The sequence below is a fragment of the Amphiura filiformis genome, chromosome 10 (assembly GCF_039555335.1).
Source record: "Amphiura filiformis chromosome 10, Afil_fr2py, whole genome shotgun sequence".
In the NCBI taxonomy this organism is placed as follows: Eukaryota; Metazoa; Echinodermata; class Ophiuroidea; order Amphilepidida; family Amphiuridae; genus Amphiura; species Amphiura filiformis.
The window spans coordinates 46,189,950-46,203,118 of record NC_092637.1 but is presented as its reverse complement, the minus strand read 5'-3'; the positions used below and the strand labels follow the sequence as shown (position 1 = coordinate 46,203,118).

Sequence of the window (13,169 nt, the reverse complement as noted above, 5' to 3'; positions counted from 1 at the left end):
ATAATAAAAAACAAAAGAAAGAAAGACGAATGAACAAACAAACATTTTACAGGCATGAGACTGCACTTTTCTAAAAAAAACTATAAAAACTGAAAATGCACATGGAATTGGTAACTAGAAACGTCACGGTTTTCGATGCAAAGCGTCGAATGGGATGCCTCCACCATGGGGCGATTTAAATGTGTACAAATCCATTTTAGTAATTTGACCTCAGATGACCCTTGGGTGACCCTGGATGACCCCAAAATGACCTTCCAACAATTAGGCTCTAAATGTTGACTGTACCCACCAAGTTTCATGCCCATAGGACCAATTTTATTAATTTGACCTTATATGACCCCTGGGTGACCCCGAAATGACCATCAAAAAATTTGGCTCTAAATGTTGACTGTACCTACCAGGTTTCATGCCCATATGACAATTTTAGTAATTTGAACTCAGATGACCCTGGGTGACCTTGGATGACCCTGAAATGACCTTCCAAAAATGTGGCTCCAAATGTTGACTGTACCCACCAAGTTTCATGCCCATACGATCAATTTTTTTTATTTGACCGTAGATGACCCCTGGGTGACCTCAGATGACCCCCGAAATGACCTTCCAAAAATTTGGCTCTAAATGTTGACTGTACCTACCAAGTTTCATTCCCATACAACCAATTTTATCAATTTGACCTTACATGACCCCTGGGTGACCCTGGATGACCCCAACATGACTTTCCAAAAATTTGACTCTAAATGTTGACTGCACCCACCAAGTTTCATGCCCATAAGACAATATTTTGTAATTTGACCTTAGATGACCCTTGGGTGACCCTGGATGACCCCAAAATGACCTTCCAAAAATTTGGCTCTAAATGTTGACCGTATCCACCAAGTTTCATGCCCATAAGACAATATTTTGTAATTTGACCTTAGATGACCTTTGACCTCAGTATATGACCTTGAACCTCACCCAAAAAAAGTATCCAGAGTTTTTGACCATGACCCACCTATCCTGAAAATCTGAAGTCAATCCGCCCATCCATGCCCGAGATACAGCATCCGGACGGACAGAAGCACAGAAGCTCGGAAGCACGGAAGCTCGGACATTACAAAAACAGTATGCCTCGCGGTGGAGGCATAAAAATTACCAAAAACAGGCTGAAATTAAATAAAGTTGCGGAAATTTTAAACAACCAAATAAATAAGCAAATAAATAAATAAATAAATAAATAAATAAATAAATAAATAAATAAATAAATAAATAAATAAAACAATTATTAACCTCCACAATTCCGCTCATCACTTCCATCAAAGCAATCTTCTTCATTATCACAGAACCAGTCGTCAGGTATACATTCACCACTCGCACACCGAGATTCATCAGCTTCACCTGAATATAAAGAAACATTATTTTTATAGCATTAAAAATTGGTATGCAGATACAATTAACATTATTGCAGATTTTACCATTGTTAAAGCCACATTGTAACATTTGCCGAGGACTCTCGCAATATTTTTCACAATTCTGTTTGTTTACACAATTGTAATGTACTTTATTAACCCTAACAGGACGGAATAGCCCTAAGTGATCATGGTTTCGCTGGCCAGCTGAAGCTTCAACACCCATGGCAAAGTGTAGCCGACCCAGTGCTTGGCATGCAAGGGGTCTCGGGTTCGAATCCCACCCAGAGCAAACAACTTCTTTGTTTTCTCTCTTTATTCCTTCCTTCTTTCCCTTCCCTTCCCGTTGTCAAAAAGCCCTTAGGCATTTAGGGTTAGACTAATATACCTGCAAAATTTAAGACTTTAGGTGATGTAGTAGGTTTTTTTAATCAGATTTTGAATCGTTGTTTAATTAATACAATTGAAATTTTAGTCTAACACATATGCTATATTCATAACACAGTAAGTTCATGGCATGTGGGACAGTCATAGATAGAGTGATACGCATTAACGACATCGGCGCTGGTAGTAAATTCCAATTTGCTTTGCTTTACCTCAGTTGTTTGGCTTTAACTTTGTGGATATTGGGAGTAATGTATTTCCGAAACTATGAACATGTACCCATGGCCCACTAAGAGTGGCGCACGCATACTGCGATGCAGAGGCCTTTGTAAAATGTAGACCTTTTTCCAAAATAATTTGCTAACATACAAAAAGTTGACTTATCCCCCCCACCTAAAAATTATTTTAATTTGTCAAATTTGTACCATTGTGAGTACACAAATATTTAACCATGCAAAGCGGATCTTTTTGTCGAGGGGGCGCATTGTGTAATTAGCCAATCAGAGGCACTGTAAGAAATGCAGTAGGGCCAGTGGCAAAACCAGGACTTTATCAGAGGGGCAGCAAAGGAGGGCAAGGCAAAATTTGATGAATTGAATATGGTCAAAAATGGGCTAAAAAGTACCAAAAAGGCCTAAAATATCTTAAATAACAGGGCATCCAGCATCCCATGGGGTGGGGGAGACTTCTCAGCTGCCCCCTGGCTACACCACTGAGTAGTGCCCACTGAGTTAGTTACTTACATTGGCATCCATACTCATCCTCATGTGTGGGACAATCCCAGTAGGAATCACAAACCCAATCTGGAGGCAAACACTGACCGGTGCTACACTGACCGTCCCCCTCGGAACCTACATTAAAATAAGAAGATAATATAGTGATAAAAGGCATCACAGACCCAATCTGAGGCAAACATTGACCGGTGCTACACTGACCGTCCCCCTCGGCACCTACATTAAAATAAGAAGATAATATAGTGATAAAAGGCATCACACACCCAAGCTGCAGGCAAACATTGACCGGTGCTACACTGACCGTCACCCTCGGAACCTACATTAAAATAAGAAGATAATATAGTGATAAAAGGCATCACAGACCCAATCTGGAGGCAAACATTGACCGGTGCTACACTGACCGTCCCCTCGGAACCTACATTAAAATATGAAGATAATATAGTGATAAAAGGCATCACAGACCCAATCTGAGGCAAACATTGACCCGTGCTACACTGACCGTCCCCCTCGGAACCTACATTAAAATAAGAAGATAATATAGTGATACAAGGCATCACAGACCCAATCTGGAGGCAAACATTGACCGGTGCTACACTGACCGTCACCCTCGGAACCTACATTAAAATAAGAAGATAATATAGTGATACAAGGCATCACAGACCCAATCTGGAGGCAAACATTGACCGGTGCTACACTGACCGTCACCCTCGGAACCTACATTAAAATAAGAAGATAATATAGTGATAAAAGGCATCACAGACCCAATCTGGAGGCAAACATTGACCGGTGCTACACACTGACCGTCCCCTCGGAACCTACATTAAAATATGAAGATAATATAGTGATAAAAGGCATCACAGACCCAATCTGGAGGCAAACATTGACCGGTGCTACACTGACCGTCCCCCTCGGAACCTACATTAAAATATGAAGATAATATAGTGATAAAAGGCATCACAGACCCAATCTGGAGGCAAACATTGACCGGTGCTACACTGACCGTCCCCCTCGGAACCTACATTAAAATAAGAAGATAATATAGTGATACAAGGCATCACAGACCCAATCTGAGGCAAACATTGACCGGTGCTACACTGACCGTCCCCCTCGGCACCTACATTAAAATAAGAAGATAATATAGTGATACAAGGCATCACAGACCCAATCTGGAGGCAAACATTGACCCGCGCTACACGGACCGTCCCCCTCGGCACCTACATTAAAATAAGAAGATAATATAGTGATAAAAGGCATCACAGACCCAATCTGGAGGCAAACATTGACCGGTGCTACACTGACCGTCCCCCTCGGAACCTACATTAAAATATGAAGATAATATAGTGATAAAAGGCATCACAGACCCAATCTGGAGGCAAACATTGACCGGTGCTACACTGACCGTCCCCCTCGGAACCTACATTAAAATAAGAAGATAATATAGTGATAAAAGGCATCACAGACCCAATCTGGAGGCAAACATTGACCCGCGCTACACTGACCGTCACCCTCGGCACCTACATTAAAATAAGAAGATAATATAGTGATACAAGGCATCACATACCCAATCTGGAGGCAAACATTGACCGGTGCTACACTGACCGTCACCCTCGGAACCTACATTAAAATAAGAAGATAATATAGTGATACAAGGCATCACAGACCCAATCTGGAGGCAAACATTGACCGGTGCTACACTGACCGTCCCCCTCGGCACCTACATTAAAATAAGAAGATAATATAGTGATAAAAGGCATCACAGACCCAATCTGGAGGCAAACATTGACCGGTGCTACACTGACCGTCACCCTCGGCACCTACATTAAAATAAGAAGATAATATAGTGATAACAGACATCACAGACCCAATCTGGAGGCAAACATTGACCCGTGCTACACTGACCATCACCCTTGGCACCTACATTAAGACGAGAAGACAATATTGTACTCGGCTGAGGCATGGAACAAGAACAACTTAAATGCTAGATGATTACCAACTCTTGCCCTGAACATAGTTCAGGCGAGACAATAAAGGAGGCTATAGAAAGTAAAAAGAGGAGGGACACCACCATGAACAGAGACGAAGGTCAGTATCAATTACCTCACATTTTCGATTAGTGCATTTTCTGGATCAGATACACTAAATTTTCGTTTAGTGCAGGATAGAAACAGTCGGTTGCTAGAAATATGACCCATTTGGGTCTTTGGCCTTAAATCTCTGTTGGCCCTCACACATTTTTGCAGGCCTCAGTGAAACTTGATAAATAGTATTTCAGGGATTCTGAAGTGGATATTTGTAAGATTAAAACTAATTATGTTGGTGGCATCTGGCACAATGGGCTATTCCATTTAAAATTTAACGTCCATTTGAAATACTCACTCCAGTTGTGCAAGATATAGGTAAAGCCATAATACAGGGGAGTATGGGTTTCAAAATTATTAACATTGACCAATTACATTTGAAAATTATACTCCCCCTGTGGTAGATATTTCCAAAATCTTAAACAGGGGTAGTGTGGATTTTAAATGGAATAGCCCAATACATGCTGTATCAAAGTAATTTTTCTCCATCCACAATTTGGTGTTTTTGAAATGCCTGCATTTACACACTATTGCACTTAAAGGCCCATTCAGTGATTTGCTTATGCGGACAATCGTAAAAATAATCAAACGCTGGATCAAAGAAGCTGTGGAAATAAGAAAGAGGGGGACATGCAACTATGAACACAGAGACGAGGGGCAGTACCAGCTTTCTCACATTTTTGATGAGTTCCTGCAACAGGGATCAAAAAAGCCCCAGAAGGTAAACCAACTGGCAACCCAAAAAATCATGCTGGAAATCCCTCTAGCGTTTGTTGTCAGTAGATTGCAGTCACTCCTCATCAAGTGTTGACAAAGGCAACAGTGGTTGCTGAAACGTACACAGTAAGTGCATTTATCTGGATCAGATACTACAAACTTTGGTTACTAAACCATTTCAATTTTTTTACACTTGCGCTGTGATAACTGAATGGGACTTTAAAACAATTCAATCCTAAGGCGACATTAAATAAGTAACTTACATTGGCAATTAGCCTCATCACTGTAGTCGCCAACCCCACAGTCGTACTCTTGGTCACACACCCATGATGATGGTATACAGCGGCCATCGTCGCATGTAAACTGGCTATCGGTACCTGCAAGTATATCACCCAAATTAAAAACCAATTCCATCCTGGCAGTCTGGTACATGATCACATACAGTGTACATGGAGAGACACAATACATTCATTCACCATTGTGGCTATCGGTACCTGAAAGTATTGTCACCCAAAGATATACCTAATAATTACTGCTGTAATAATGCCATAGACATTGACCAAAGGAGCATTCTAATTCCTCCAATCCATTCTGGCAGTCTGATACATTATGCACCCTACATAACGCTATGACAAATCTGTCAACTTGGTTAGTACCTCATAGAAGTCACAAATGTACCCCTGGCATTCATCGGCAAAGGCCCCAAATCAAATGATAATTTAGGTTTTTAGTTTATGCATTTCAAATGTGTGCTTATTGCCAAAATCTCAGTTTTGATGGAGTAGAGTGAGGGGCTATCAATTAGACCCCCACACACACACACAGACTGTTAAAAAAAGAAGGGAAAAAAGGAAAAGAAAACAGCCGTCCTTACAATTACAATTATCTTCATCCTCGCCACCAACGCAATCTGGGTAACCATCACAGGGCCAGTCTCCGGGATGCACTCCCGTTATTGCATACAAATTCACTGGCAGCACCTAGAATACATATTAAGCAATACATAATCATTTGATTAATCATGCGCTTCTTGCAATTTCACTCATTCTTACCAGAATATAATGGTGCCTGCCAGCTATGTTGAAGGTTTCCCTATGCTTTGGTGTGTCAAAAGTAAGGTTTTTATGTCCGAATATGAAATAAGGTGTGATTGCCATATGTTGAATATGGAAGTGTGTTAGGGTTATGGTTAGGGTTAGATTCAACTGCAAATCTTATTTCATATTCGACATACTGGTACTCAACTTTATTTTCAAAATAGCGAACCTTCAATATAGCGGCTGTTAATATAGTACCTCTAGGCATACTACTCCCCATTCCAGAAAAATACAGCACTAATTTTTTGGGATAAAAAAAATATTATCCTGTTTTGCCAAATGAAACATAGCGAAGTCCTAATCCTTTAGGGAACAAACCAAAAGATCGATGACGTCCTATAAACGTAACTAGTTTCGTTTCTCGGCCGACCCCCTCCCTCCCTGCCAGAAACGTAATTCTGAAATGTTGAAAATGTTGGGTCATATTTAAAGGTATAAACTGGGTATATTAAACTGGACATATGGTTATCCCTAGTATTGTTTTGGGTGGGTAAATATTAAATAGAGCCTGCATATCAACAAAAATACGCTGATTTTATTACACATTCTCAAAATACATATGAAGCCCAATAGTTTATTCCAGGACCTACAACAAGCTTAATTTATAAGTCTAGTGGTTCAGAGCATATCTCAAGGCTAATCTCATGTAGCTATAAAATTAAAAATCAACTCTACTATTGTTACACTACAGACTAAAGCCTTAGAGTTTGGTTCCTTCTTTATCTGTTTATTAAAATATACATTCTTGCCTTATACATGTATTACATGTATGATCTGAAATTAATTTCAGTTCAAGGCTAATCTCAGGTAGCTATAATATTAAATATTAATTTTGCTATTGTTACACTACAGATAACAGCTTGGTTCCTTCTTTAGTGAAAAAACAGGTTGAACACATAAATACGAAAATTGAACAAATAATTATAACCAAATATAAAATGCACCTCAGAAAGACAAAATGGCGCTTAACTTGTAGCATAGTCAAATTAAGAAAAATAAGAGGTATAACCCACCACTAATTGCAACAGAATTCATTTATCACCATTCATATCAGAAAAGCATATTAAATAACATAGCAAAAGTCACCGAAAATCAATTTGTGAAACAGCGCGAGTTTGCATTAATGATTAATCCAAATGGATGCTTATGCAGGGGTGAAATTTCAAAGTTGATCAAATCTTGTTAAAACCCATACCAATTATTATTATTCTCACCATATTTCAGAAGAACTATTATCAACTATAGTTTGATCAGTCCTTCAAGAACATCGCCCAATCTCAGCACATGTAATTCGGAGTGTGTAGGACCTACTTCACTTTAATGTTCGACTAAACTGAGTACGAGCGAGTTGGTAATTATTATTGGCGTAGGCCTCTATCATGTGTATGTATATTATTTGACTCCGGTTCCTTCTCTTTCCAAAACTGGGTCATTGTTTTCGCTTGCCTAGCAAGTTCAAATTAAAGTATGCGATACGGGGTTTCATGATAGCTGAGTACGACGTGCATGCCGCATGCCGCGAAAGTTTTGAGTGATACCAAGCTGAAGTCTCTGTCGCATATATGTGACTGGACACCACGAATCAGCCGTAAAGTCGGCCCCGGTCAATTTTGTTTTATTTCGTGTCTAGAAAATATATATCATAAGCTTTAAAATGGTATATCATTTGACTTCAAACGATATCCAGAAGCGGGGTTATGGTTTGTTGAAGTCTGTTCCTTCAACAAACTTTTTTCGGTCATAATTGTCGGTCATTTCAAATCATCCCCAAGTCAACGAGGTTCAGGAATGTCCTCTCATTGTTTTAAAATTAAAATTGTTGGTTATACATACCTAGACAAAATACAATGCTTTGTTATCCACCACTTGAACAGGATTTAGCAAACAAAGACAAGAACTATTTAAGGATTCTATAGAAATAGGTAGAAGCTTATTATCCTCTTCAATAATAGGATTATTGATTGGTTTAAACAGTGTTTAATGAGATAACTTGTCAGATACTATGAATACGACCTTCACGCACATTTTACAATGTAACTCAGAATACAATTTGCCGAGTTTAAGGCTCATTCGCAGTGTCCAGTCACATATTAATTAATATCATGCGCCCTTATTTGTTTGCGCAATGTATTCAACTGATGCAAATCATGGGGAAATATTGAATATTGCAATATATTTATATTTTTGAATTACTGTTTTGCAATTTCTGTTGTAATAAAAACCATATTGATGAGGAAAAGTGAAAAACTTAATATAATGACATATTCTTCGATGTTTTTTATACAAACATAATCGAGTATTTTTACCCCCTCCCCCCTAAACGAAACTAGTTTCGTTTATAGGACGTCATCGATCTTTTGGCCTGTTCCCTTAGTTAGTCCTAACTGGCAATAAAAAGTAAAATTTCAATATTTGGCCAATTTTTGGAAATAAGGGCCAAAAACATGCATTTTTTAGGTTGTTTTTCGTATGCTGTAACAATCAAGCTCAAAGACTTGTACTAAGACTAATTTAAGTTTATGCATTCTAGTTTTTGGAAATAGTCCAGGAGCAAGATCCCACAAGGGGCCTAAATAAGGACTTGGTTCACCCTCCACTACATACAAGGTTTGACACCACAGGTAGTTAGTATGGACCCTCTAGATCACTGCTAGGTAGGTAGTGGACTCAAATTGTGGTATCACTTTTTTTTTACAGGTCATTTTATGTATGGACGTATAATCGCATAAATTCACCAAAAATAGGACAAAATTAAGGGGTAGGGGAAATATAAACTCCAAGAACTCAACTTTCACTCATAATAATGATTTTTTTTTGGTATGAATATGTAGCTAATTGATTGTTCTAACTGCCTAGTATTATTTGAAAGCAAACCTAGGTTTCATTTGATCATGATTTGAAGTGGCCAGTCCATACACTAGTGAAAAATCAGATTTTTCACAACAATGCGTAGGGTGGGTGTTTTTGTGACATTTGCTTCAAATTTTACTATTGTGCCAATTTCTATTTTCAAAATTAATTAAGTTTCCATTTTTTAATTTTGTTTTTAATATCAAGCATATCTAGGCAAACTTTGATGTTCTGGTTCAAATATTTATGTATGTGCATGTTTGCTTGCATGTTGGTTTGTGTTGTGTGGGTTTGGGGTAGGTGGGGGTGGATATGTGGGGGTGGAATGCGGGGTGTGTATAGGGTTCAGGGTTGGGGTGTTTTACATGTCTTAATATGTCACTCGGCTGAACTATATAAGTTCTATTAACAAAATTTGTTTGGTAAGTTGCCATTCATGTAATATTTTGAATATTTATATGTGTGGGGTGAGATCAATCGCTGTTTGTCAGGAAAATAGACTGAAAATGTAAAAAAATAGTTACTTTTCCACACGTAGCAGCTTGTGTAACAATATTAAGGGGTAGGGAAAATATAAACCATCATAACTCAACTTCAACTCATGATAATGAATTCATTTTGGAATTAATATGTAGCTAATTGATTGTTCAAACGTGTTAGTATTATTTTAAAGCAAAGCAAACATTAATTGTCAGGTAGATAGCCATAAAAATGTGAGAAAAGGTTACTTTTCTATGTATAACCATGTCAAATATGGCATTATTAAGGGTAGGGGAAATAAAACCACCATAACTCAACCTTTACTCATAATTATGAATTCATTTTGGTATCAACATGTAGCTAATTGATTGCTCTAACTTTCCAGTATTATTTTTAACAGAAAAACCATAAGATAGACATAAAAGATGATAAAAATGTTAATTTTCCAATGTGTAACAGCGTAAAATTTGACAATATTAAAGGTTAGGGACGTACAAACCAACGTAACTTCGACATTTATTCATTGTAATTCATTCATTTTGGCATTAATATATAGCTATTTGGTTGTTGTAATCTTTTAAAGCAAAATAACAATTAATTGTTAGCTGGAAAGACATAAAATGTTAAAAAATGTCAATTTTTCATGTGTAGTACCGTAAAATATGACAATATTAAGGTGTAGGGATATTCAAATCACCAAAACTCAAGTTTTACTGATGAAAATGAATTCATTTTGGTATCAATATGTAGCTATTTGATAGTTCTAACTTTCTAGTATTATTTTAAAAGCAATTAAGCCATTAGTTGCCCGGTAGATAGACATAAAATATATGAAAATGTTAATATTCAATGTCTAACAGCGTAAAATATGACAATATTAAGGGGTAAGGGGACATACAAATCACCAAAACACAGGTTTCACTGACGAAAATGAATTCCATTTTGGTATCAATATGTAGATATTTGATTGTTCTCATTTTCTGGCATTATTTTAAAAGCAATTAAACCATTAGTTGTCAGGTAGTTAAACATACAATATGAGAAAAATGTTGATATTCCATGTCTAACAGCGTAAAATATGACAATATTAAGAGGTAGGGGACATACAAATCACCAAAACTCAAGTTTTACTGATGAAAATGAATTCATTTTGGTATCAATATGTAGCTATTTGATAGCTCTAACTTTCTAGTATTATTTTAAAAGCAATTAAGTCATTAGTTGTCTGGTAGATAGACATAAAATGTATGAAAATGTTAATATGCAATGTCTAACAGCGTAAAATATGACAATATTAAGGGGTAAGGGGACATACAAATCACCCAAACTCAAGTTTTACTGATGAAAATGAATTCCATTTTGGTATCAATATGTAGCTATTTGATTGTTCTCATTTTCAGGCATTATTTTAAAAGCAATTAAACCATTAGTTGTCAGGTAGTTAAACATACAATATGAGAAAAATGTTGATATTCCATGTCTAACAGCGTAAAATATGACAATATTAAGGGGTAGGGGACATACAAATCACCAAAACTCAAGTTTTACTGATGAAAATGAATTCATTTTGGTATCAATATGTAGCTATTTGATAGTTCTAACTTTCTAGTATTATTTTAAAAGCAATTAAGTCATTAGTTGTCTGGTAGATAGACATAAAATGTATGAAAATGTTTATATTCAATGTCTAACAGCGTAAAATATGACAATATTAAGGGTAAGGGACATACAAATCACCAAAACACAGGTTTCACTGACGAAAATGAATTCCATTTTGGTATCAATACATGTAGCTATTTGATTGTTCTCATTTTCTGGCATTATTTTAAAAGCAATTAAACCATTAGTTGTCAGGTAGTTAAACATACAATATGAGAAAAATTTCCATGTCTAACAGCGTAAAATATGACAATATTAAGGGGTAGGGGACATACAAATCACCAAAACTCAAGTTTTACTGATGAAAATGAATTCATGTTGGTATCAATATGTAGCTATTTGATAGTTCTAACTTTCTAGTATTATTTTAAAAGCAATTAAGTCATTAGTTGTCTGGTAGATAGACATAAAATGTATGAAAATGTTACTATTCAATGTCTAACAGCGTAAAATATGACAATATTAAGGGGTAAGGGACATACAAATCACCAAAACACAAGTTTCACTGACGAAAATGAATTCCATTTTGGTATCAATATGTAGCTATTTGATTGTTCTCATTTTCTGGCCTTATTTTAAAAGCAATTAAGTTTCCCACGAGGGGTTGAAGGTCATAATGGGGCCGATACTAAAAAATGATCCTACATGTATCATGTTGTAATGTTGTAATCTCAAATTGTTCCTCTCATCGCTAAGAATTTTAAAAAGACAATTGTCATAGTTCTCTGAAGCTTAGTTCAGGGTTATAACATCGAATATATCAAAAATATCATAAATAAAGGTCAAATTTTAAAAATGGTCCAATTGCACCAATTAACGTAAGAAACCTCAATCGTATACTACATTCAAATTTTGGTGCAACGATTTGTATTCCCGTGTTCCCCTTCACAGTTATTGCAGCCAAAGTTGAGTTATGGTAATATTTCCCCTAACCTTAATATTACCATATTTGACACTGTTACACATGGAAGTTTTTTCTCACATTTCCTTTGTATCTACATAACAACTAATGATACTAGAACGTTAGATGAATTCATTATCACGAGTAAAAGTTGAGTTATGGGAGTTTACATTTCCCCTACCCCTTGATATTGTCATATTTAGGGACCATTCACAAACACTTGTAAGGGGCTGATGCAAAAGGGGGGTCTGAAAAATGTTGGCCCTCCTAAGGGGGGGGGCCTGCAAAAAATGACCAAAAATTTTCCTGGAAAAATTTTCATGTCAAAAAGGGAGCCCTAAAATTTTGAGGTCTGTAAAGGGGGGGGGGGCCCGAAACATTTTTTCGATGAAATTTTTTTGCATCAGGCCCTTCCCCTTACAAGTGTTTGGTGAACTGTCCCTTCTGACAGTTTCTGTGTATCTACCTGACAACTAATGATCGCTTTGTTTATAGAAAGTTAGAACAGCCAATCAGATACATTTTGATACCAAGATGAATTCATTTTCATGAGTAAAAGTTGAGTTATGGCAGTTATAAATTTCCCCTACCCCTTAATATTGTCATTTTACGCTGTTAGACATAGAAAATTTACCTTTTCCTCACTGTTTCTGTATATCTGCCTGACAAATAATGGTCGCTGTGCTTTATAATAATACTAGAAAGTTAGAACAACCAATTAGATACATTTTGATACCAAGAAGAATTCATTCTCATGAGTAAATGTTGAGTTATGGCAGTTTATATGTCCTCTACCCCTTAATATTGTCATATTTAAGCTGTTAGACATAGAGTATTTACGTTTTCCTCACAGTTACTGTGCATCTACCTGACAACTAATGATC

General features: G+C 36.8%; 1 protein-coding gene across 4 annotated transcripts in view; it reads right to left on the bottom strand.

Annotated features, from left to right (window-relative positions):
• Nucleotides 1-13,169, bottom strand: part of LOC140162943 (uncharacterized) — a 32,951-nt gene that overhangs the window by 2,610 nt on the left and 17,172 nt on the right. The window contains exons 3-6 of one of the 4 annotated variants that reach the window (XM_072186263.1): nucleotides 6,173-6,278; nucleotides 5,562-5,675; nucleotides 2,513-2,620; nucleotides 1,267-1,374 (exon numbers count right to left, since the gene is read on the bottom strand). In XM_072186263.1, coding sequence (XP_072042364.1) covers nucleotides 1,267-1,374; nucleotides 2,513-2,620; nucleotides 5,562-5,675; nucleotides 6,173-6,278 — 436 coding nt within the window. Of the gene's footprint in view, nucleotides 1-1,266; nucleotides 1,375-2,512; nucleotides 2,621-3,834; nucleotides 3,918-4,036; nucleotides 4,118-4,199; nucleotides 4,318-5,561; nucleotides 5,676-6,172; nucleotides 6,279-13,169 lie in introns of those variants that run through there. The other 3 variants (XM_072186261.1, XM_072186262.1, XM_072186260.1) reach the window with 3 other exon arrangements.